This window comes from Zalophus californianus, chromosome X (assembly GCF_009762305.2).
Source record: "Zalophus californianus isolate mZalCal1 chromosome X, mZalCal1.pri.v2, whole genome shotgun sequence".
Classification (NCBI taxonomy): domain Eukaryota; kingdom Metazoa; phylum Chordata; class Mammalia; order Carnivora; family Otariidae; genus Zalophus; species Zalophus californianus.
In genome coordinates this window covers 113,214,695-113,239,095 of record NC_045612.1, presented here as the reverse complement: position 1 = coordinate 113,239,095, position 24,401 = coordinate 113,214,695, and the positions used below count along the sequence as shown (strand labels likewise).

At 44.5% G+C, this 24,401-nt stretch overlaps 1 protein-coding gene across 14 annotated transcripts in view; it reads right to left on the bottom strand.

Moving 5' to 3' along the window:
- Positions 1 to 19,938, bottom strand: part of MAP7D2 (MAP7 domain containing 2) — a 102,670-nt gene extending 82,732 nt beyond the window's left edge. For 11 of the 14 annotated variants that reach the window (XM_027609114.1, XM_027609115.1, XM_027609116.1 and 8 more), the window contains exon 1: positions 19,748 to 19,938. In XM_027609114.1, the coding sequence (XP_027464915.1) occupies positions 19,748 to 19,874 (127 nt within the window). In that variant the 5' untranslated portion in view covers positions 19,875 to 19,938. The remainder of the gene's footprint in view (positions 1 to 19,747) is intronic. The other 3 variants (XM_027609125.1, XM_027609127.1, XM_027609123.1) reach the window with 2 other exon arrangements.
- Between the last annotated feature and the right edge of the window lie 4,463 nt (positions 19,939 to 24,401).

Sequence of the window (24,401 nt, the reverse complement as noted above, 5' to 3'; positions counted from 1 at the left end):
CAACACAGATTTGAACATGGGTTTAAATTATGTGGGTTCACATACATGAGGATTTTTTCTCAATAAAGTACACTACTGTAAATATATTTTCTCTTCCTAATGATTTTCTTAACACTTTCCTTTTCCTAGCTTACTCTATTGTAAGAATACAGTACATAATCCATATAACACAAAATATGTGTTAAGCGACTTCATATGTTATCAGTAAGGTTTCTGGTCAAGAGTAGGTTATCAGTAAATTATGGAGGAGTCAAAAATTATATACAGGTTTTCAACTGCACAGGGGGGTCAGGACCCCTAATCCCCGAGTTGTTCAATAACAAAAGTTATTATTAAAAGTTTTATTTGCTTCAAAGCAGAGCAATCTGAAATCTAAAAATCAATATTGAAGGTATTTTTTAAAAGATTTTTATTTATTTATTGAGAGAGAGAGAGAATGGTAGAGAGAGAGCATGAGAGGGAAGAAGGTCAGAGGGAGAGGCAGACTCCCTGCTGAGCAGGGAGCCCGATGCAGGACTCGATCCCGGGACTCCAGGATCATGACCTGAGCTGAAGGCAGTCGCTTAACCGACTGAGCCACCCAGGCACCCAATATTGAAGGTATTTACTGTAAACAATCTGACGTTTGGAAACCAAGTAGTTGCAGAATTTGGGATCAGCACCAGAGAAAGAATAGAATCACTTTCAAGCCAGGGAAGAATATCTGACAAAGCAAACACAGGGGGTGCAGTAAAGAAAGAAGCCACAGCTTCCAGAGCATTCCTGAGCAGTCTGACCCATTTGTGAGGTTATTCAACATCCTGTTCCATAAAACAAGGCCTCATAAGTAGCTGAAAATATGTCAGGTAGCAGGGGAGCCTTTCTGAATTTCAGTCTAAAAGCCTCACAGTGAGCAGAGTATTCTTGCTAAACAATGCAGAGCGTTCCAAGTATTTGGTAGAAATATCTTTTTTTTTTAAAGTAATCTCTACCCCCAGCATGGGCCTTGAACTCATGACCCAAGATCAAGAGTCGCATGCTCCACCAACTGAGCCAGTCAGGTGACCCACAAATTACTTTTTTAAAGAGTCTTATACTAATCTTGAAAGCTCCCTTCCTTCCACTTAAGCTGCCTTCAAGATTGTCTCTCTCCCCAACTCTGGTTTCTAAGAGGCTATAAAACAAGTGGGGGTGATTGTAGAACCTTGTGAATATACTAAAAACCACTGAACTGTATACTTCACAAGGGTGACATTTATGTTATATGAATTATAGCTCAATAATAATTTTTAAACTGTTTCCAAAAAATCAGAGCCAAAGATAGAATTATCATATTACCCAGCAATTCCACTTCTGTGTATATATCCTAAAGAATTGGAAGCAGGGACTCCAACAGATACTTGGACACCCATGTACATAGCAGCACTGTTCACAAGAGCCAAAAGGTGGAAGCAACCCAATTGTTCGTCAACAGATGAATGGATAAACAAATGTGGTCTATCCATACAATGTAATATTATTCAGCCCTAAAAAGAAATGAAATTCTCATATATGCCACAACATGGACGAACCCTGAGGACATTATGCTAAGTGAAATAAGCCAGTCACAAAAGGATAAGTGTTGTATGATTCCACTTATATGAGGTACCTAAAAGAAAGAGAAAATAGAATATTGGTTACCAGGGATTAGGGGGAGGGCATAATGCAGAGTTACTGTTTAATGGGTATAGTTTTTGTTTGAGATGATATAAAGTTCTGGAAAAGGATAGTGGTGAGGGTCACGTAACACTGTGAATGCACTTAATGCCACTGAATTGTACACTTTAAAATGGTTAAAATGATAAAGCTTATGTTATATATAATTTACAATAAAAAAGCAATTAAAAAAATCAGGGCTCTCTCATCTAAGAATCCACACTTGATAGCTGCTTCAGGGTAACATGGCAGTACAAAAAAGACTTCAGAAAGTGATTATCGTTTTTGCACTACACATTTGAAGTCAAAATACTTTACATGCATTAGTCAAGGTTCAGTTGATTAGGCAGTTACATTTAATGCTTATACATCCAACTCGGATCATTTGGAAGAAGGATCAAAACCATCACAGCATGGATAAACATCTATGTCTTCCTCTCTCTATTAAACAGCTTACAACTGTTAAGATAACCCTCTAAACCAGTGCTGTCCCATGGAACTTTATGCAATGAAAGGAATGTTCTGTATCTATGCTGTCCAATACAGTAGCCATTAGCCACATGGGACTACTGAGTACTTAAAATGTGACTAGTGCAACTGAGGAGCTAAATTTTGAATTTTATTTAATTTTAATTAATTTAAATAGCCACATGTGGCAACTGGCTACCATACTGGCCAGCACAGAGTCTAAAATTCTAAACTTACAGCACACCACTCAACTCTCTTATCTTGCCAAAAGCCATGACAGTTTCCACAGTTCCAGAAAGTTGAATGATGTCTTGATCTCCAGGCCAATTTATGGAGCAAAACATCTAGCAGTGGGTGTCAAAGAGGGATAGAGGACAAAAAAATAAGAATTTTCCTCTATTCTCCTGTGTCCCTTGTGGAAAAATGCTAACTACACAAATTGAGAAGAGTAAGTTCACCTAGGACAATGAGAAACTGGACATAGGACAAGTCTCTGACATACTTACAGGAAGAGGAAAAGGAATGCCACTGGCTGAACAGGCTCCTGAATGGGGTACAACTGTATCCTTCAAGAATTTCAATATATAAATTGAGCCTGAGTGGGAGAAAAAGAACCACCATTCCTATGTAGAAAGTGGAGAGTCTGGCCAAAGACAGGCCTCCAGTAACAATTCGCTGAGTACTTGGCAGTGTTGTCCTGCTAACCACAGGACACTTAATGTAAGTGACTGGGAAGACTCACACATGCACAGACTGTCCCTGGGTCCTCTGCCAGAATTAACTGTGCTCATCTATGGCCTCATGGTCCATTTTTGTATTTCCATTTATGGTACTTTTCAGTGTTAGACTTGGATTATATTAAACTAGAGAAAGTTTATCTCACTAGGTCATTAGTTCCTTGGAAGGCAAAGCCAGGATACAAATATATCAATATAAGTACATTGATATAAATGTATGCTATATACAAATATATATGTATATACAGATTTTATAGATTTTATTTTTAAGTAATCTCTACCCCCAACATGGGGCTCGAACTTGAGATCAAGAGACATATGCTGTATGGACTAAGCCAGCCAGGCACCCTCAAAATATTTTTTACATTCATAGACATAAGGTCTGGGGTCTTAAACTCGATGCATAGATGATGATGGCCATACCACCTACCTCATGGAGCACCTATGTGCCAGACACTGTACTAAATACTTTACATGCATTACCTCATATCCTCCAGTCAATCCTGTGAGGAATTTCTGTTATTTCCCCATTTTATAAGTAAAGAAACTGAAGCTAAGAACAGACCAAGGAACTAGCCCACATCCTCATAGCTACTTTGTGGCTAAGATGGTAACTGATCAGATTAAAGTCTTAAATGGTAAATTCTTTTTAAATTTTTTGTATTTTTTTTTATTTTATTGTGGTAAGAACACTTAACATGATATCTACATTCTTTTTTTTTTTTTTTAAAGACTTTTATTTAGGGGCACCTGGGAGGCTCAGTCAGTTAAGCATCTGCCTTCGGCTTAGATCATGATGCCGGCGTCCTGGGATCGAGCCCCATGTTGGGCTCCCTGCTCAGCGGGGAGCCTGCTTCTCCTTCTCCCTCTGCAGCTTCCCCTGCTTGTACTCTCTCTATCACACTCAAAGTAAATATTTTTATTTATTTAGAGAGGGAGAGAGAGCGAGTGGGGAGAAGGGGAGAGGGAGGGAGAGAATCTCAAGCAGACTCCACATTGAGCACAGAGCCCGATGTGGGAATTGATCTCACGACTCTGAGATCGTGACCTGAGCCGAAATCAATGGCGGGACGCTTAACCGACTGAGACACCCAGGTGCCCCGAGAGATCTACATTCTTAATAAACTTATATTTTAAAGATTTTATTTGTGTGTGTGTGTGTGTGAGAGAGAGAGAGAGAGAGAGAGAGAGAAAGAGAGTACACAAGCAGGGGGAGTGGGAGAGGGAGAAGCAGGCTTCCCGCGGAGCAGGGAGCCTGATATGAGACTCGATCCCAAGACCCCAGGATCATGACCTGAGCCGAAGGCAGATGCTTAACTGACTGAGCCACCCAGGTGTCCCTCTTAATAAACTTTTAAACATACAATATTGTTGACTCCAGGTACAATGCCGTACAGCAGATCTCTAAAACTTACTCATCTTGTTTAACTGCAACTTTATGTCTTTTGATTAGTAACTCCCCATTCCCTGCTGCCCCTACCCCCTGGAAACCACCAATCTACTCTTTGATTCTGTGAATTTGTCTATTTTAGATGTTTCATATATGTGGAATATATGCATATAGTATTTGTCTTTCTATGACTGGCTTATTTCATAATGTCATCAAAGGTCCATCCATGCTGTCACATATTGCAGAATTTTCTTCCTTTTTAAGGCTAGATAATATTCCATTATATGTATATACCACATTTTCTTTATCCATTCATTTGTACATAGACATTTGTTAGGTTATTTCCACACATTAGCCGTTGTGAACAGTGTTAATATCCCTGAGATCCTGATTTTAATTCTTTTGGATGTATACTCAGAAGTCGGATTGCTGGATCATATGGTATAATTCTATTTTTACGTGTTTTTTTTTTTTGAGGAAACTTCATACTGTTTTCCACAGCAGCTGCACCAGTCTGCATTCTCACTAACAGTGCACAAGGGTTCCAATTTCTCCACATCCTCACCAGCACTTGTTGTCTTTCATTTTTTGATAACAGCCATCCTAACAGATATGAGGTGATATCTCATCAGTAAATTCTTTTTTTAAAAAAGATTTTATTTATTTGAGACAGAGAGAATGAGAGAGAGAGAGAGAGAGAGAGAGAGAGAGAGCGCGCGCGCGCGCACATGAGAGGAGGGAGGGTCAGAGGGAGAAGCAGACTCCCTGCCGAGCAGGAAGCCTGATGCGGGACTCGATCCAGGGACTCCAGGATCATGACCTGAGCCGGAGGCAGTTGCTTAACCAACTGAGCCACCCAGGCGCCCTCATCAGTAAATTCCTAACTGAAGAAAGAGGTAAAAAGTCTACACAATGGGTAATATGTGCAAAAAGTTAGATAAGGGAGACACCAATGTTACAGAAGTAAACACCAAACAAAAGTCATGTAAGGAAGGTTTAGGGAACTGGGCCCCACAGAAGGCCCCGGGTTTCTTATGGAGACTGGGAAGTTTTGTCAAAAGGATTCTGAGTGGTTGTTCTGCCTGTTCACAGAGGGCAAAGCAAGAGGAGAGGCATTTAGAGGAGAGATGTCTATATGAATATAAAAGACATCTTGACCTAGGAGGTAAGGGGGTGCCCCTCCAGCCTCAGAGAATGTGAAGCAAAGATCCACTGTCTGTCTTGGAAAAAGTTAACATGCACCTGCTTACAGGGGCAGTACCCCATGTTTTCTCTCAAGATCCCCTCCAGACCTGGTGTCAACCGAGGGTAACTCCAAAAGGCCAGGCCCTTGGTCAGAGTGTAGGAAGGTCAGTTCTCAGCAGGAATGCAGCCACATGACTTTTCCACAACTCAAATACGCCAGGCAGAGAGGAGAGGACATCCAGGAAGTCACTGGGACTCCATAAACATAGCCATGGCTCTGTTCAGCCTATCCCAATCCTCCTGGTGTATGTGTCAGCCACATGACCCAAGGCCCAGGCATGCCTCCATTCTGGCATGGCTGGCTTGTTTGTAGATCATCCTGTGAATCACATGTGTACTTATTCAATATGTCTCAACTGGGACTAATAACCGCAGCATAGGCCCAACAAAGTAACTCCTACCCTGAGCTAGTATTTTTCTCAAAAGGCCAGCTCCTTTATGATCTAAATACTGACCAGTCAGGTCTTGTCAGTGACAGAGAGGTTTTCTGATGAGCGCCAAAGAAGTCCTATGCCACATCAGTGGCAACATTTCTCTCACACATGCCACACCCCACAGGGTCAAAGTAATGCCAGGCTGCAGGACCGCTGCCAACATGTCAGTGGCCTGGAAAGATGAGACTGAGGCCCTGAAACCTTATAGCCCTCATGAAACCAGGGGTGTGCCCAGCAAAGTAAACTGGGAACAAACAAGAACAAGAGAGGGCGCCTGGGTGGCTCAGTTGGTTAAGCGACTGCCTTCGGCTCAGGTCATGATCCTGGAGTCCCTGGATCGAGTCCCACATCGGGCTCCCTGCTGAGCAGGGAGTCTGCTTCTCCCTCTGAACCTCTTCCCTCTCATGCTCTCTATCTCTCATTCTCTCTCTCTCTCAAATAAATAAATAAAATCTTTAAAAAAAAAAAAAAAAAAAAAAAAACAAGAACAAGAGAGTATTTACTCATATTAGAATCTTCCCAAAGGAAGCCACAATCTGGTCTACCTTTTGTCTAATACTAATTCTTCCTGCCAGGTTTATCTCCGTAGTGTCAAGACATTTGCACCCACCACTCTGTGTCCAGGGGCATAAGAAATTCTTTTCTACTCTGGCTTCACCTTCACCTCAGAAATTCCAGCCTCAAGTCTTCAAGGTGGTTTTAAGTCTACACACACTACATTCCTTGAGATCAAGAAACCCCACTCACCTTCCAGTCCTTCCTTCTGCAAGCCAGAGGCTGAAGTGTGTTGCTATACTGGAGCAGAATCCAGGAAAAAGGAAAACTTCAGACACTGCTAAGGTCCAAGATCAGACTCCCCAGAAGACTGCCTGCTGGAACTGTATTCCCCTTTCATTTACATATAAGGTGAAGTCATTTCCAACCAACGCCCTCAGGAGTTGAGGCCCACATCTCCTTCTACAGCATTACTCACTTACAGATTAACTATCTTGGGAAAGACAACAGCATGCAAAAGCTAGAAACCAGGTTCTTTGCTCTGGTCCTACTTTTTATTTGGGAGAAACCCTACTTCAAGCCAGAGATGGGACTGTAAGCACATGCTTTCATTTACATTTTTAGCTCTGCTCACTTCTCCATTAAAAAATGCCCTCAGTCATTACTTACCATCCAAGGAGCATTTACTGAACCAGCTACAACCTGCTCCATGAAGGATATATGGTTTGGCCAAGACAAAAGCATGTAAACAAATATTTCTAATACTGGTAAGTTGCAATAAAGCTGTATCAGAGCAAAGGAAGACATACTGTCTGGAGGTGGTAGCTGCAGATGTACCCCCACATTCCCATCAGAATGGCTAAAATTAAAAAGACTGACAATACCAACTGCTGACAAAGATGTGGAGGAACTGAAACTCTGATGCTTTCCTGATGGGAATGCAAAATGGTACAGCCAGGTGGTAGGTAGAATAATGTCCTCCCCTTCATCCCTGCCGAGATGTCCATGTCCTAATCCCTGGAATCTGTGAAAATGTTACCTTTTGTGACAAAAAGGCTTTTGCAGATGTGACTAAGTTAAAGTTGTTGAGATGGGAAGATTATCCAGGATTTCCCAAGTGGGCCCAATGCAATCACAGGGGAGGCAGGAGAGTGAGGGTGAGAGAGGAGACATGACAATGGAACCAGAAGTTGGAGAGAGAGATACTGGAAGATACTGCTATGCTGCCGGCCTTGACAACAGAGGAAGGAGTCATGAGCCAAAGAATGCAGGCAGCCTCTAGAAGCTGGATGGAGAAGTCAAGGAAATGGGTTCTCACCTTGCAGCCTCCAGAAAGGTTCTACTGACACGTATTTTAGGACTTCTGACTTCCAGAATTATAAGATAATAAATTCATGTTGCTACAAGCCATTAAATTTGCAGTAATTTCTTATAACCACAATAGGAAACTGCTTCCAACTGTTTGGAAAACAGTTTGGCACTATCTGCTAAAGCTGAACATGTGCCTACCTTATGACCCAGCAATTCCACTTCGAGGCATATAAGCAATAGAGATGCATTTGTATGGGCACCAAGAGATGTGTACAAGCATGTTCATAGCAGTTTTAGTCAAAAGAATAAGAAGCTGGAAATAACCCATGTGTCCATTAGCAAAAGAATGGATGAAACAAACTATAGTAATAGTCACACAATGTAATACTGTTCAGAAATAAAAATAAGTGAACTACTGATATATACAACATGGGTGAATCTTACAGACATAATACTGAGTGAAAAAAACCAGACAGAAAAAAGTATATACTTGGGATGCCTGGGTGGCTCAGTTGGTGAGCATCTGCCTTTAGTTTGGGTCATGGTCCCAGGGTCCTGGGATAGAGCCCCGCATTGGGTTCCTTCTCAGTGGGGAGCCTACTTCTCCCTCTGCCCCTCCCCCTGCTGGTGTTCTCTCACTCTCTCTCAAATGAATGAATAAAATCTTTAAAAAACAAATGTATATACTCGATGAAAAAGTTCTGGAGATGGATGGCAGTGATGGATGCACAACAATGTGAATGTCCTTAATGCCACTGAACTTAAAAAACTGCTAAAATAGTTTTAGATTATGTATATTATACCATAATAAAAATGGGCATGCTATATGAATCCATTTTAATGAAGTTCAAAAACAAGCAAAACTAAACACAGTGAAAAGAGGTGGGGGGGCACCTGAGTGGCTCTGTCGGTTAAGCGTCCGACTCGTGATACTCATGATTTCGGCTCAGGTCATGACCTCCTGGGTGGTGAGATCAAGCCCTGCGTAGCACTGCGTGCTCAGCACCGAGTCCGCTTGAGTTTCTCTCTCCCTCTGCTCCTCCCCACCACACACATGTTCTCTCTCTCTCAAATAAATAAATCTTTAAAAAAAGAGGTGAGAACAATGGTTCCCTTTGGGGGCCACTGTCTAGGAGGGGGCATGAGGAAGCTTTCTAGGTGCTGGAAATGTTGGTTTTTGATCTGGGTGTTGGTTATATAGGTGTATAAATACACATTCATCACACTATATCCTTAAGATCTGTGTACTTTAGTTTCCAAATGCCAACCCCAAGTTTATTTGCACATGATCTGATTTACCTGCATTAACATTATCAACACCATAATGGAAATGGGGGGGAAAAGAAAAATCCACCAAAAGTGTATGGTCGGGGAAGGCTTTAGGGAAGAGGTGAGATGTGAGACTAGTACTAAAGGACGAACATGGCAGATACAGAGAGGAAGGGAATTCTGGGCACAGGGAAGAGCATGCCCACAAGCAGTGAGGTGTAAGCGGGTGCAGAGTGTGCGGGATGCTACAAGCTTCAAGGGGTCACTGGCCAGAGAGAGGGGGCTGGAAGGGTAAGTGGGAGCCCCATTTCAACACACCTGCCCTATCAGCAGTTTAGACTACACTCAGGCTAGGCAAATGTCAGAGGTGGTTAGGTAAGCGAGTGATAAGATGGATCCATGACAGGAGGGTGACATGGATGGAGGGACAGAAACCTCTAAGGCTCTTGTAATAATGGTCAGGCCCCAGATGACAGGTCTAACCCAGGCAAGAGGGATGGGGTCATAAGAGATAAAGGAGAAAGCAGAAGTCCCTGCTTGGTCGTAATGGGGGAGGTTAAGGGGAAAGTTGGTAAGTCTGTTGGCTCCAAGACTACTTGGCTGTGATCCCCGTAATAAAAGGGTGAAGAAAAACCCACCCTTTCCCTTGCCTCCTGAGCTGGCAGTGGAGGATCACAGTATCTCAAGAGTTGAAAAGCACCAGTCAGATTTCCTAGTGTACCATCTTACAGACAAGCAACTGAGTTCTTCTCATGGGCCAACACCTGTGGCCACAGTTTGTAAGGAACAAGCTGGAACAAGAGAGCTGAGGCTTATCTACTTAGGTGAGTACGTCCTAGAGAAGAGGGAACATGACTCATTCAGCTGTGCTGCCCAATGCCCCCAGATGCCCTCACCAACCTCACCTTCCACCATAGGGTTCTCTGGCCTAGGCCTATGGTCTCAGTCCCTGCCAGTCTTTCACTAGAAAAGTTCTCCCCACAGGCCATCCAAACCCTGTACAGCTCATGGTTTCATCTAATAATTTGGTAATGCCTTGTAAGTCAATCCAATTTATCCTCCAGCCAATTTGCAGAGCCAAAAATGAGGCAGGGACAGAAAGGAGTTGGCTGACCATGGGCACCCCAGGGCCACCAGGAGCCAGAAATAAGTCTTGGGTACTAGATTCCATCATGGCCCTACAGATCTGATATGAACCACAGGAGGTAACTTCTGGGTTCTGTACTTGATGGCCTGTGCACATGTGAGAGTGGCTGAATAGATGAGTTTGAAGTAACTTGTTTAAGGCCTGAAACTTATTCATTTCAGATCCTCATCTGGCAAGGTTAGTCAACATTTAGTTAACTGCACAGTCCAATTCAGGAGCCACTACCACATGTGGCTATTTTAATTTAAATTATCTAAAATCAAATACAATTAAAAATTCAGTTCTTGGGGCGCCTAGGTGGCTCAGTCAGTTAGTGTCTGCCTTCGGCTCGGGTCATGATCCCAGGGTCCTGGAATCGAGTCCCGTGTTGGGCTCCCTGCTCAGTGGGGAGCCTGCTTCTCCCTCTCCCACTCCCCCTGCTTGTGTCCCCTCTCTCGCTGTGTCTCTCTCTGTCAAATAAATAAATCTTTAAAAATAAAATAAAATAAAATAAAATAAAATAAAAAACTCAGTTCTTCAGTGCTCCATAGCCACACGGTGGCTGGTGGCTACCATGTGGAACATAGAACATCTGCATCCTCACGGAAAGTTCTATTGGGCAGCCCGGATCCTTGCATGTGGTATCTCCTGCTTGAACTGGCCTGATTATAAGAGGCATTCACTCTAGAGGCGTCTGGGTGGCACAAGTGGTTAAGCACCTGACTCTTGGTTTTGGCTTGGGTTGTAATCTTGTGGTCGTGAGACTAAGCCTTGCGTCGGGCTCTCTCTCCCTCCCCCTCTGCCCCTCTCCCCCCAGCTCTCTCTAAGTAAATAAATCTTTAAAAGATTTCACTCTGAAATCTTCTTTACACACCAAAGTGGCAAGAATCCTTTTAATTTTTTAAGTTATTTTTTTTAAAGATTTTATTCATTTATCAGAGAGAGTGAGCACACAAGCAGGGGGAGCCCAATGTGGGGCTTGGTCCCTGGACCCTGGGATCATGACCCGAGCCGAAGGCAGACGCCTAACCCACTGAGCCACCCAGGCGTCCCAAGGATCCTTTTAGTTTTTAACTAATTAGGATGAAATTATGTACCACAAAGGACATTCAGTACTCCTTAATAGAAAGGCACAAAGTCTTCTGGGGTCCCTTAGTCAAAACTGAGAGAAAGTAAAAGACAACTAAGAGAAATTAAAGCTAACAGGGTAGAGTGAAACGGTCCACATTCTGCTTTCTTGACCGTTCTACTATAAAAAGAGCTAATCTCATCCCAGAAGATAAGGGATATGTTGAAACTAATGGACCATTAATAAGAAGCAATTATTCTTTAGAAATAATTTATGACTGACAAAAACAAAATCAAGTTAAGTGGAAATTTAGGTGGGTGAGGAGGGGAAAAAAGGGAAGCAGAAACACGTTTTGCAGTAAGAAAACTACAATTAGAATTAGTAATTTCTAAAAGAGAGCTTATAGTCTGAAGATGTAACTAAAACAGCTTAAATAATATTGGTTACCTAGCTAATGAAAATGATCACTTAAATTTTGTTCATAACATACATCTCCACTGGGGGAAAAGTTATCCAAGTGAAAGGAAAGCTTCCACTGAAGGCTATCATAGTATTTCACCACCAACTGTCACCCTTGACGAGTGCTCCAGAGAACCCAACACACACAATTAAGGTAGAAAAGAACAAAAACTCCTAAGAGGCAACACCACTCCCATGCACAAGGAGGGTTCCTTCTCTGGTAAGTGGAGAGCACACCCAGGTGCTCAGGGAAGGGGAAAGGAATCTTGCGGGGGGGGGGGGGGGGAGGGTGGTTAAAAAATAAGCTCAGTAGAATCCCCCATTTTGTCCAGTTTACAATTCAGATAGTTATTTCAAGTTAAGAGGACATTAAGGTGGTGTTTTGAAACAAGGACACAAAGCACTGTTTAATTAAGGGCTTTAGGTGCCTGGTAGGTAAAACACTAAAGCTACAGGGGCATTTCCTGCTCTGTATTTATTAATTTCAGGCATTCATTTATGCCCTCCTTCTGCTTATATAAAATAGAACAGAAATAAATAGAAAAATAGAGCTAAGGGGTGCCTGGGTGGCTCAGTCAGTTAAGCGTCTGCCTTCGGCTTAGGTCATGATCCCAGGGTCCTAGGATCGAGCCCCACATCGGGCTCAGTGGGGAGTCTGCTTCTCCCTCTGCCCCCCCATGCTCTCTCTCTCTCTCAAATAAATAAAATCTTTAAAAAAATAGAGCTAAGGGGCGCCTAGGTGGCTCAGATGGTTAAGTGTCTGCCTTCGGCTTGGGTCATGATCCCAGGGTCCTGGGATCGAGCCCCATGACCAGCTCCTGGCTCAGCAGGGAGCCTGCTTCTGCTTCTCCCTCTCCCTCTCCCCCGTTCATGCTTTCTCTCTGTATCTCAAATGAATAAAGAAATCTTTAAAAAAAATAAAAATTTAAAAAATTTAAAAAATAGAGCTAAGAAGGAAGTTAAGCCAAGATACCTATCACACTAACCCAGGTTCCACACTGGTGGAATTGTTAAGCCAATAGTTAATTCTTTTTTTTTTAAGACTTATTTATTTATTAGAGAGGGAGAGGGATAGAGAATGAGAATGAAAGTGGGGGAAGGGGCAGAGGGAGAGAGAGAATCCTCAAGCAGACTTCCCACTGAGCAGGGAGCCTGATTCGGGGCTCGACCCCAGGACCCTGAGATCATGACCCGAGCCGAAATCCAGAGTAGGCCACTTAACTGACTGAGCCACCCAGACTCTCCAACCAGTAGTTAATTTCTAAGACTTAGGTGTCAAAGAGAGAGAAAGAGCAATGGCTCAGGAGGAAGACAACTTGGTCTGGGCAGGGACTTGTCCTGCAGGCCCTGAAAGTGAGTGCTGGCTAACCGGCCCTGCCCAACTAAGTCCCTTTCTAGCCAGTGCCAGCTCTCTCACATAATCAAACCCAGGACATGGGGGTGGGACCAGCCTGTGAATTCACTGGAACTGCCCAGTAATGTGGTCCCCAGAGTTTGTCCTGTCAACCAATAGGAACCTGCTGATCATAATGAGCAAGTAGCTTCTGTAAACAGGTACTAGGAAGACACAGTACCAACTCTGGGGGGAAATGACGAGACCTGACCTAACAGAGCCCATCCTAACCCAGAGGATTCCCCACAGGACCCTGACACTAAACTTGGGAGATCCTGAGCTGGTTAATACTGCTGTCTCCTCCCATCTTTCTATCAGTATTATACCATGCTTTCCACTGATAACAGCTTAACAATTACCACAAAGTCAAGCTTACCCTCTTTCCACAGCATGTCAGGTCACCAAGACATTTTGTGTGAGGACCTTACCACTTGGCCATGCTGGAGAAAGCAAATGCTGCTTCTTCCTTCAAGCGCCTGGGGATTAAACCTGTTTTGCCTTATTGTAGGGGAGACCATTTTATCAAAGCATCTTTCCATTTCCATTATGCCTACCCACGTTGGACTGAATACCACAGCACACATTCATACCACTCTCGACAGCACTCAAAACCACTGTGCCCTATGTGACCATGGTGTCATTCCTACAGCAAAAGAACTTTCTGCCATGATAGAAATGGTCTAGATCAGTGAGTCCTGTCTAATATGATAGCCACTAGTCACAGTTGGCTCCTGAGCACTTGAAACGTGACCAGCCCAAATGGAGACATGCTAAAAGCATAAAATAGATACTGGTTTTGGAAGACTTAGTGCAAAGAATACATTGTGAGATCTCTTATTAATAATTCTTTATATTAATTACATGATGAAATGATAGTATTTTGGGTATACTGGGTTAAATAAATTTTTTAAAAGATTTTATTTATTTGACAGAGAGAGACAGCGAGAGAGGGAACACAAGCAGGCGGAGTGGGAGAGGGAGAAGCAGGCTTCCCGCCGAGCAGGGAGCCTGGTGCAGGGCTCGATCCCAGGACCCTGGGATCATGACCTGAGCCGAAGGCAGACGCTTAACCGACTGAGCCACCCTGATCATCCCTGAATAAATTGTATTATAATGACTTCACCTTTTTCTTTTTTACTTTTTCAAATGTAGCTGCTAGAAAATTTAGGATTATATATATGGCTAGCATTCTATGTGTATTATCCAGCACCAACCTATACTATTATTATTTTTTCTTTAAACTGAGTTCTTTTCATTTTCTACTCATTCTGAAAATATTCATGAAATTACAGTTTGATGTTGTATTTTTATAATACAATTTAAAAATCCCACAACTATTCACCTAAAATTGAAAAGATAAATCTGTCCATATGTAACCTAAAACGCTCTTGTGTACCACACCCTTTGGGAAATGTTAGCCCAGGGCAGAGCTACTCAAGAGTGTGGCCCATCAATGGGTGCCAGTCTCCTTACTGTTCGTTATCACTCACAATAAGGACATAAATTGAGAGCATGCATTTAGAAACATTTATAGCAATTTGACAGACAATCTAATATCCACTGATGCCCTGGAATCTACTAATATTTAAAAATCAGGAGTTATATTTTCCATGTCCTTTACATTTTATTTTTCTAGTAAGTCTTTTTTATTCTATTTTGCCAAGATACTGGTCAACAACAGATTAGAAATTAGAAACAAGAAACAAAAACCAAACTGGTCACCAGAATTAGTTTGAGACACACTGGCCTACAGTATAAGAGAATCTTCCATGGGCCTTCTGGAGTGATAACCCAAGAACTGCAATCCTTAGTCATACCCAACGGTGTCCTAAGACATAAAAGTGTACTAAGGAGATCTTCCAGAGACCAACAAGAAAGGCTGGCACAGAGAGAGCAGGAAGTTAATTCCTGGCAAACCAGAAATCCTGTTAAATGGAAATTTTCTTCCTCGAAGCATTTTAATTTATAAAATTTTTACTGTTATTCTAAGAAACGTGGGTCCTCATTACCTTTGGGGAGAAAAACCGTATACTAAGGAAAAGGCACACAAAATCCTTATAAAATGTGGACCTAGAGTACTGAGCTAGATCTTGACAGGGGTACAGTTGTGTCAGCTGGAGTCGCAGTAAGCTGGGAGCTCACTTGGTGTGTGAGAGGAGTTTTTATAATCTATCTAGGAAGGCACATGTGGCATGAAGGTTAAAAATACTTAACTCTGGAGTCAAACACACTGGCTTGCCACTTACTATATGACCTTGAGCAAATTATTTAACCTCTTTTAAATTCAACATACCTGTTGCAATAGAGAATCTCCAAAAAAGGAGATTCCTCCTCTACCCGTAGGTGCTTGCCACTCCTCACATCAGGAGGTAGAATCTAGCTCCCTCCCCTTGAATCTGGGCGGGCCTCGTGACTTGCTTTAGCCACTGAATGCAGGAAAAGTGACATTCTGGGACTTCCAAGCCCAGGCATTAAGAGAACTGGCAACTTCTGCTTCCTCACTCTTGAAGAACAGCTGCTATGCTGTAAGAAGTCCAGGACTGACTCCCTGTGATTAGATACCTGGCCCATGACAGGCCATGTTGGACATTACAAACCCAAGTGAGCTCCCAGCTGACTGCGACTCCAGCTGACACCACATGGAACAGAAAAACCAATCAACTGAGCCCAACGAACCCCCAGAATCGTGAGAAAGAGTAAGTTACGGTTTGCTACACAGCAATAGAGAATTGAAACATCTCTAAAATGAGGATAAAAACAGAAAAAAAAAACAGTATAAAGAGTGGTTGTAAGGAATAAAGTAAAATAATGTATGACAAGTGCTTATAATGATGCTTGGCACATAAGTGCTCACAATTGGCAGCTGTTACCATTTGAGGAGCTAAAATGAACACATGTGCAGTGTGTAACTGCAGGCTGTCTGGGAGAGAGATTACATTCAGGGTCTGCTGCCTTGCAGGCGCTGAGCACCAGAAGGCACAGAAGGTGGCAAGGCAAGGCTTTGTGGTGAAACAAGTATTGCACCTGAAAGATGGAGACTGCAGAATGATGGTTTCTAAACCTCTGATACAAGGAGACCCACCCATGGACTGCCGGGCAAGAACAACATGTGTCTGCACCAAAGGCTGAGGACCGCCCGGCAGAACCCCAGAGGTCTCTACAGAGTAGATGGGTGGCTGCCTGCACCTGGGGGGGGAGGGTGGCGAGGGGGAATGGGGAATGACTGCTAATGGGTATGGGGTTTCTCTGGGAGTGATGAAAATGTTCTAAAACTGGTTGTGGTGATGGCTGTACAACTCTGTGAAAATACTGAAAATCATTGAATTGTGCAATTTAAAAGGGTGAAATGTATTGTATATAAAAAATGTCTCACTAAAGTTATTACTACACAGTAAAGAGAGTAAAAATGAAGAGGGTGGAGATGACAAAGGAGCAAGAAGCATTCCATAGGGTTGTTTGGGGCTAACAGATGCCAGCCTATTTGGCATCAGGAGGAAAAGCAGGTATTTTCAGATAGTGAATGAACCCAGTGCCAGCCAGGAGCTGCATACCCTGGAGAAACACCGTACTATTCCCAAGGATCACGGGAATTTTGCATGATTATTTGACGGCTGTGTAGCTCACTCATACCTGTCTTCCTTTTGCTTAAGCCACAACCTGAACTCTGCTAATCACATGGCTTTTAAAAAGAGGAAAACTTCCTAGTTAAAAAGATAGCAAAAATGCTTCCTGATAGAAAAGCAGATAAAGGCCTACATTCAGACAGACCTCAGAGGTGGATGAGGGGGATTCCGAAGCTTAGCCTACCCCAGAGCCCCAGATGCCAACTCCACATTTGAAGGAGGTCACCTGAGATGTGAGATGGGCAGTGGGCAATCTCTTCCAGGCCACAGTCCCCCAAAAGCAGCTACCCCCAACCACAGCCACTTCCTGGGAAAGTTTTCAAATCCTTGGACTGCTGCCAGAGCCAATGCAGCACACCAATAGTCCCCCCAAACCAGGCAGTATCATCAGCAGCAGCATCCTGGGAGCTGAGTGCATTCCGAGTTATATCCTGTTAAATCCTCCCAACAAGGCCCACCAGACTGTACACCAACAACCCCAGAAATCCCCATCTCTTCCTGCTCAAATCAACCCTGCAAATCCTTGTTTTATAAGTCAATCCATATAAGAGGCTGGATGGTTAATGTAACAGGCAAAATAAGAGTGTTTTGCTGAAGGTGCCTCAGGCACAGACAGTAAGAAGTTCCTTAATTCTGACTGAGAGGAGCCTAGAGGAAGTGAACCCTGGAAAAGGAAAAGGGAAGAAGGGGGCATTTCAGGCTGAGGAGAGCACAGGATCTGTGTGACACTGAGGCAGTCTGACAGCTGACATCCGGTGATTCTATCTGCTGGCTAAAGGTATTTAAGCAGATCCAAGCAACAAGGGTTTGCTCGTCATTAGTTAAATGATGCACACAACAAAGCACTAGAAAGAACAGTAAATTTGCTAATTTCCATCCTGGGGGTAAATAAAAGGAAAGAAAAAAAGGACCACTGGTGGGTAATGGGAACGTGCACAGGATTTCAATATTGGAAGAACCTGTTGTTAAAGGAACCACCTGAGGTATTCCCTAGTCACCTCCTACAACAGTTCCTAGGAAAACCACTCACCAACTCACATCCCCCAGATGTGCAGGTTGAATCTCATTACGAATGGATCCCAAATAAGGCCTCTGGGCAACCAAGAAAAATCAGCATCCAGAATGGACTATAATAAAACCTCAATAATTCCTCAATAATAAAACCTCAATAAAACCTCAATAATTCAGATTTTACTGAGGATATTATTTTTCTAAATATCTGGCCTCACTAGCCCTCAAAAGAACAAACCATGGTACTACCAGACCCCTAAATTGAACACTCCCGATTTTTCCACACCAACTGTAACGCATGTAAATGTAATATTTTAAACCTTCACCAAGCGTTTCTATGGTTCCAGTTTCAAATAAAGGAAAACAGCTTTAAGCTAATCTTAATATAAGTAGAGAATGCATTAAATGGCTCTACAATAAAGTTTCCTACTAGGGTTTAATAAGAATGCCCCCTTCTTAAGTTCCTTCAAAGAAATTTAAATTCCACAGATAAATTGCAAGCCCAACCAAAAATCCCCTCCCTGTCCTTAAAACGTGGAAATAACCTATTATTTAAACTCCCAAATAAAACTGCAAACTTCAACAACCTTTCCAATATTTTCTTCTGCTAGGTTTCCCTCCCCCAAAGCTGATTCTGACGGCTCGGTGGGTTGGTGGGTTCTGGGTTCTTCCCTAGCAGACACATCTGAGTTTCTCAAATTAAGCAAAAGAATGAAAATAGAAGTATACATATTTATAGTATTTATATCACTAACCTGTGGTATTTGTTAAATTCTGCCTTTAAAATGCATGATGAAAAAAACCAATGATGTAATGTATGGTGATTAACATAATAAAAAATTTAAAGAAAAAAATGCATGATGCAAAACGCAAATTGGTAAAGACTTAAGCCACCTCCTCCTATGAACGATGCAAATGAAGGCCCAATCAGAAAATACCTCCCACCCACCACGAAAAGCATGTTTTAAGTGACTAAAGAACATTTCCCTTGATTTCTTTCTCTTCCTTGGTTCACCTCATATAAAATACTCGTATCTTCACTGTGTGATAATCCTTCGAATCATATACTTAAGATCTGTGCGCTTTTGTGGTATGCACGTTATACTACAGTAAAAAATGTTTTAAAAATACGTCACATTAACTTAAAAAAAAATGTTGCCAGGAAAAACAGCAGGAAATCAGTTTCCTCGCTGCTTGCTCCCCCGCACTACCTGCAACCACTTTACAGAACGTCGAAGACATGAGACCTGCTTATCTAAAATTCTGCCATATGTCCTCAAAATCTCCCCCTGCTTCGCTCATTTTTGGGCAGCCCATTGGGGCACCAGCCCTCCATAGCTCCTAGCAGTTGCAGCCTCGCGGGCTGGGAGACGCAGTGGTCGCGCTGCCACTCGAGCGGGCCTGCGGCCCCGCCAGACCCCTAGGCAACACACCCGAGGCCTGTGGGAGCGCCTGCGGGTTGGCGGGGGAAGCCGGCCAGGGGCTCGCGCCCGGCCGCCCAGGCGGCACTCTGTCCCTGTCAATAGGTGATGTGCCGGATCTGCCCCCCGGGATGCCGCGAAGCATGAAGCCGGGCCACCTTCAGGGCCGGCTGCAGCTGCCGCTCGCGCGCATTTCCCAAGACGCAGAGTAGGCGAGCGCGCAGGCCCCGGCGACCCCCCGGAGCCCACTCAGCTTTCCCCAGTGCCCCCCACGCCGGCTGCTCCCTGAGAGGGGGCCAGTCCCCCGGGATCCCTGGGGCACCCAGCGTGGGCCCAGATTCCCCACACCAAACATACTTGCCACCCACCCTAAGCCACCCCCAACTGCACCCACTCAGGCCACCTGAGAGGGGCCCCTGCCACCGGCACCGCGAGCGTCACCACCCTGGATACCGCGCCCAGTCGACCGCGGGCCGGCAGAAGGGCATTTGGCCCAGCACCGCGCTGCGTCCCCGCCCCGCGCGCTCCAGAGCCGCTGCCCTGCGCGGCCCACAGTGGGTCCGCCCCGCCCCCCGGGGGGACCCGAAGCCCCCACGCGCCCGCCGCACCCCGGGGGCTCTACCTGAAGGTCGATGGTTGGGCGGGGAGGTCCGCACCGCGCCTGACTCGGCCATCTTCCCGGGGAGCGGGGGTCCCCGCGCAGCCCCCTCCGTCCCGCTTCCAGCCCCGCAGCCGCCGCCGCGTTCCATCGGGGCGCGCGGGCCGCACAGGCGCACTGCCGGAGCCGCCGCGCCGCACCGGACCGGCGCGCACCCGCACGCGCACGCGTCCTCCTCACACAGCGTGCGCACAGGGCGTGCACGTGCGAAGTGCGCACCGGTTCTCACGCCGCGCACGCGCACCGAGTGCACATGCGGGGGGGCACACCGGCCCTCACAGGGCGCATGCACGCGGCGGGTACGTGCAGCGTTAGCACTAGTTCTCACAGAACGCGCACAAACCCGCGCACTTTCGATGTGCACACTGGTCCTCACACAGCGCGCAAGCATACACGGCGTGTACATGGTTCCTCAGACACTGCTTACACGTAGTGTGTACACACCAGTGTAAACGCACCTCCCCGCAGGGTGCGCACACTCAAACCGTTGTACACATAAGATGCAGTTTCTGACATTATGCGCGCATCCTCACAGAGTTGTGAACACAGTGCACACATACCACGTGCACACGTGCTCACCCAGCATGCACGTGTTCTCACACACCGTGGACACACGTCCTCACACAGCATGCATACGTTCACACCCACTAGGCGTCTACACACATACATACTCAGTACTGCTGCTCTGGAAACAGTTCCTGGCTAGGGCCTCAGGCAGGTGCCACTGGTGCGGATGCCCGACGGACCCTCCCGCCAAGCGCATTAGGTTCCAGTTCTCAAGCTGGATGGGTGGCCTGTGCTAGGTTTTCCCTCAGCCCAGCCAAGACGTGCGGCGACCCAGGACAGGACTACAGTAAGCTCGCTGGTCAACCCTCAAGGCAGGGCGGGGGCATGTAGTCGTAGGGACCTACGCCCTCCAACCTGCCGCCTTCCAACCATGCCCTCACTCCCTGGCAGATTCCACCGACAGCTACTCTATGGTTCCTTTTTTCCGGGGGAGAAAATAATGCCTAGTCGAGAAATCTCTGCGAGGACGACACACAAGAAACTGTTAAACATGTAGTAGCCTCAGGAGTAGAGGTCAGGGAAGGGTGTGTGTGTGTAGTGGTGATGATGGGGTTCTCCTGGACATCCTTTTCCCCCTATCATTTTTTCAAAAACATACATACTGAAAAAGATATCTTTGCATAGCACCAGTTCAAGCTTCCATGTGTTTACCCAGGTATATAGCCTGCCAAGTGATAACTGATCTCAGTGGGGCCCCAGGCTGCACATTTCTCTGTTGGACAGTGACCAGCCCTCTGAGGTTTTAACTCCCACCCTGGGGGAGAGATAAATGCCTGATTAAAAAACGGAATTAAGCTGAATAAGAGTACAAGATTTCTACTGGGGATGATAAAAAAACATTCTAGAATTTGATTATGTGACGTTTGGCTCCATAAGTATACTAAAAGCCATTGAATTGTACATTTTAAATGGGTGAACTTTATAGTATGTAAAGTATACGAATTTTTAAAAACCCACCAAACTCAAACCCTCAGGAACCGGCATCTGAATTAGTAGTGAAAAGCTTGGAGAGTCCCTTTGTGGCAGAAAAACACGATGAACGTGTTGGTGGCACTCCCAAAGGTGCACCGGGAATAGGGCGTGACCGTGGTGAGAAAGCCAGAAGGGGACTTTAGACACAAATGAGCAAGAAAGCGGGCAAGTGGGAGCTGGTCCCTTGGCTATAAAGAAAACAGCTTCTAACCCAAGAAAGATTGGGCCAAGTTAATTACGGCATGGGAGCCATCTTCACTCCCCCCACCCTCGTTTTTTCTTACAGACTTTGGGTAGTAGTTCATAATTCATCCAACTCTTGAGCTCTTGTCTTGCTGACATGCCAGAATAGCACCCCATCCTACTTTTATTCTATTTTTTCCCTATTTTTACTTTCTATTCCACTTCCATTCCTCCAGTCATAGGCACCTCACTATTTTATTTTTGTAGCTCCATTTTCCAAATATATAGTGTCGTGAAGATATGCATGGCTTTAATTTATATAAATGATATTGCACAATAGCTATCACTGTTTTTCCTTGCTTGGAATCGTCAACATCTATTCATTGCAGCTGTATACAAATCGGAAATAGATCAGTCATTCATTCTGGTTTACTCTCTTTTTTTTTAAGATTTATTTATGAGAGAGAGAGAGAGAGAGAGAGAGAGCACGAGCAGGGGGAGGGGCAAACGGAGAGGGAGAGTCCTCAAGCTGACTCCCGGGGGAGGACGAGCCTGATGTGGGGCTCGATCGCAGGACCCTGAGATCACGACTTGAACCGAAATCCAGAGTAGACAGCTTAACTGACTGAGCCACCCAAGTGCCCCTTGGTTTATTCTTCTTAAATTGCCTACTCAATCCTTGCCCATCTTTTTATTAGTCTACTTGTCTTTTTCCTGTTGCTTTCCAGGAGTTTTTTTTAAGATTTTATTTATTTGACAGAGAGAGAGAGAGAGAGAGAGAGAGTGAGCGAGCACAAGCAGAGGGAGTGGCAGGCAGAGGGAGAGGGGAAAGCAGGCTCCCCGCAGAGTAGGGGGAGCCCGATGTGGGACTCCATCCCAGGACCCCGGGATCATGACCAGAGCCAAAGGCAGTTGCTTAACCAACTGAGCCATCCAGCCTCCCAATTTCCAGGAGTTTCTTGTATTCTAGATAATTCCTTGTAGGTTTAAATGTTGCAAATTCACGCTAGTCGATTAACCTTTTATTTTTTTAAAGATTTTATTTATTCATTTTGAGAGAGAGAGAGCACAAGCAGAGGGAGAGGGAGAAGCAGGCTTCCCGCTGAGCAGGGAGCCCGATGCAGGGCTCAATCCCAGGACCCTGGGATCATGACCTGAGCCGAAGGCAGCCACTTAATCAACTCAGAAGGCTGAGCCACCCAGGCGCCCCAACCTTTTCTAAGATTAGCAAAATTCCTTAATTTTTATGCCCAAATCCATCCATTTATAAAGCTTCTTATATGAAAATAACGTCAAACTTACAGAAATGTTGTCAGTTTACAAAGAACACTCATATACTAACTCGGATTCACCTATTGTTAACATTTTACCCCATTTATCATGTGATTTATCTTTTTATCCTCAACTGGTTTTGAGAGTAAATTGCATACATATGTATGGTCCTTTACCCCTTATTACTTCAAAGTGTATTGCCTAATAAGAATATTCTCTTATACAACCATACTAGTTGTCAACCTCAGTAAATATAACATGGATACAATAATTTTACCTAATTGGCTGCCACTTTAACCACTGTAGAGGTACTAATACGCAATCTGTGGAGAGGCACTGTAAAGCCATGCAAATATCCTAGTCCTTGTCAAAACTACCGCCTTTGGCTCAGGTCATGATCCCGGGGTCCTGGGATCGAGCCCTGCGTCGGGCTCCCTGCTCCGCGGGAGGCCCGCTTCTCCCTCTCCCACTCCCCCTGCTTGTGTTCCCTCTCTCGCTGTGTCTCTGTCAAATAAATAAAATCTTAAAAAAAAACAAAACTTCCTCCTAAGATTTAGCATCCATCCATAATTCTTGATCCTTGTCTTTCCCATCGTTAAAAAAAATTAATCAACTTTTCACCTTATGGTTTGTACTTTGAGGTATTTTTTTAAACGCAGTTATAAAAGGCCAAATTGTGGGATGTTTATTGCAGCCCTTCAATCCCAGTGGAGATGGGAGTCAAGGGGAAAAGGGATAAATTCAAACTGCAGTCCTCACATAGTTAGAAGGAAGTAACAAAGATCAAAGAGGTATTGTTTTATATTTCCCTGGCCCCGAGATATCTATACCTCTACTCTAAAGCAATTTACTTTCAGTCTATGGTGTGATAGGGATCTTTATTTACTTCTCTCTGTAAAGTGTAGTAGCTTCTCAGCACCATCCATTAAATAATCTATCCTTTTCCCCGTATTTTTTAAAATTTTTTTAAAGATTTTATTTATTCATTCGAGAGAGAGAGGATGAGAGATAGAGAGCACGAGAGGGGGGAGGGTCAGAGGGAGAAGCAGACTCCCTGCTGAAGCAGGGAGCCCGATGTGGGACTCGATCCCGGGACTCCAAGATCATGACCTGAGCCGAAGGCAGCCGCCCAACCAACTGAGCCACCCAGGCGCCCCTTTTCCCCGTATTTCAAAACCACTTTTATCATATATCAAATTATCATATATACACGGACTTGGTTCTGAGCTCTCTGTTGTTTTTGTTACTGCATCTATTTGTCACTATGGGGTGACTTGTTATTTGACCAAGAGGTCCTCTTTCCCATTTTTAGAATTCTTAGAAATTCACAACTTCCATATGAACTTATTTTAGAAACCGTTTTTTTTTTTAAGATTTTATTTATTTATTTGGCAGAGACAGAGACAGAGAGGGAACACAAGCAGGGGGAGTGGGAGAGGGAGAAGCAGGCTTCCCACCGAGCAGGGAGCCCGATGCGGGGCTCGACCCCAGGACCCCGGGATCATGACCTGAGCCGAAGGCAGGCGCCCAACGACTGAGCCACCCAGGAGCCCCAAGAATCCGTTTTTCTACAACACACCCCCCATCATGATGGAATCTTAATCGGAATTATGTTGAAATCAGA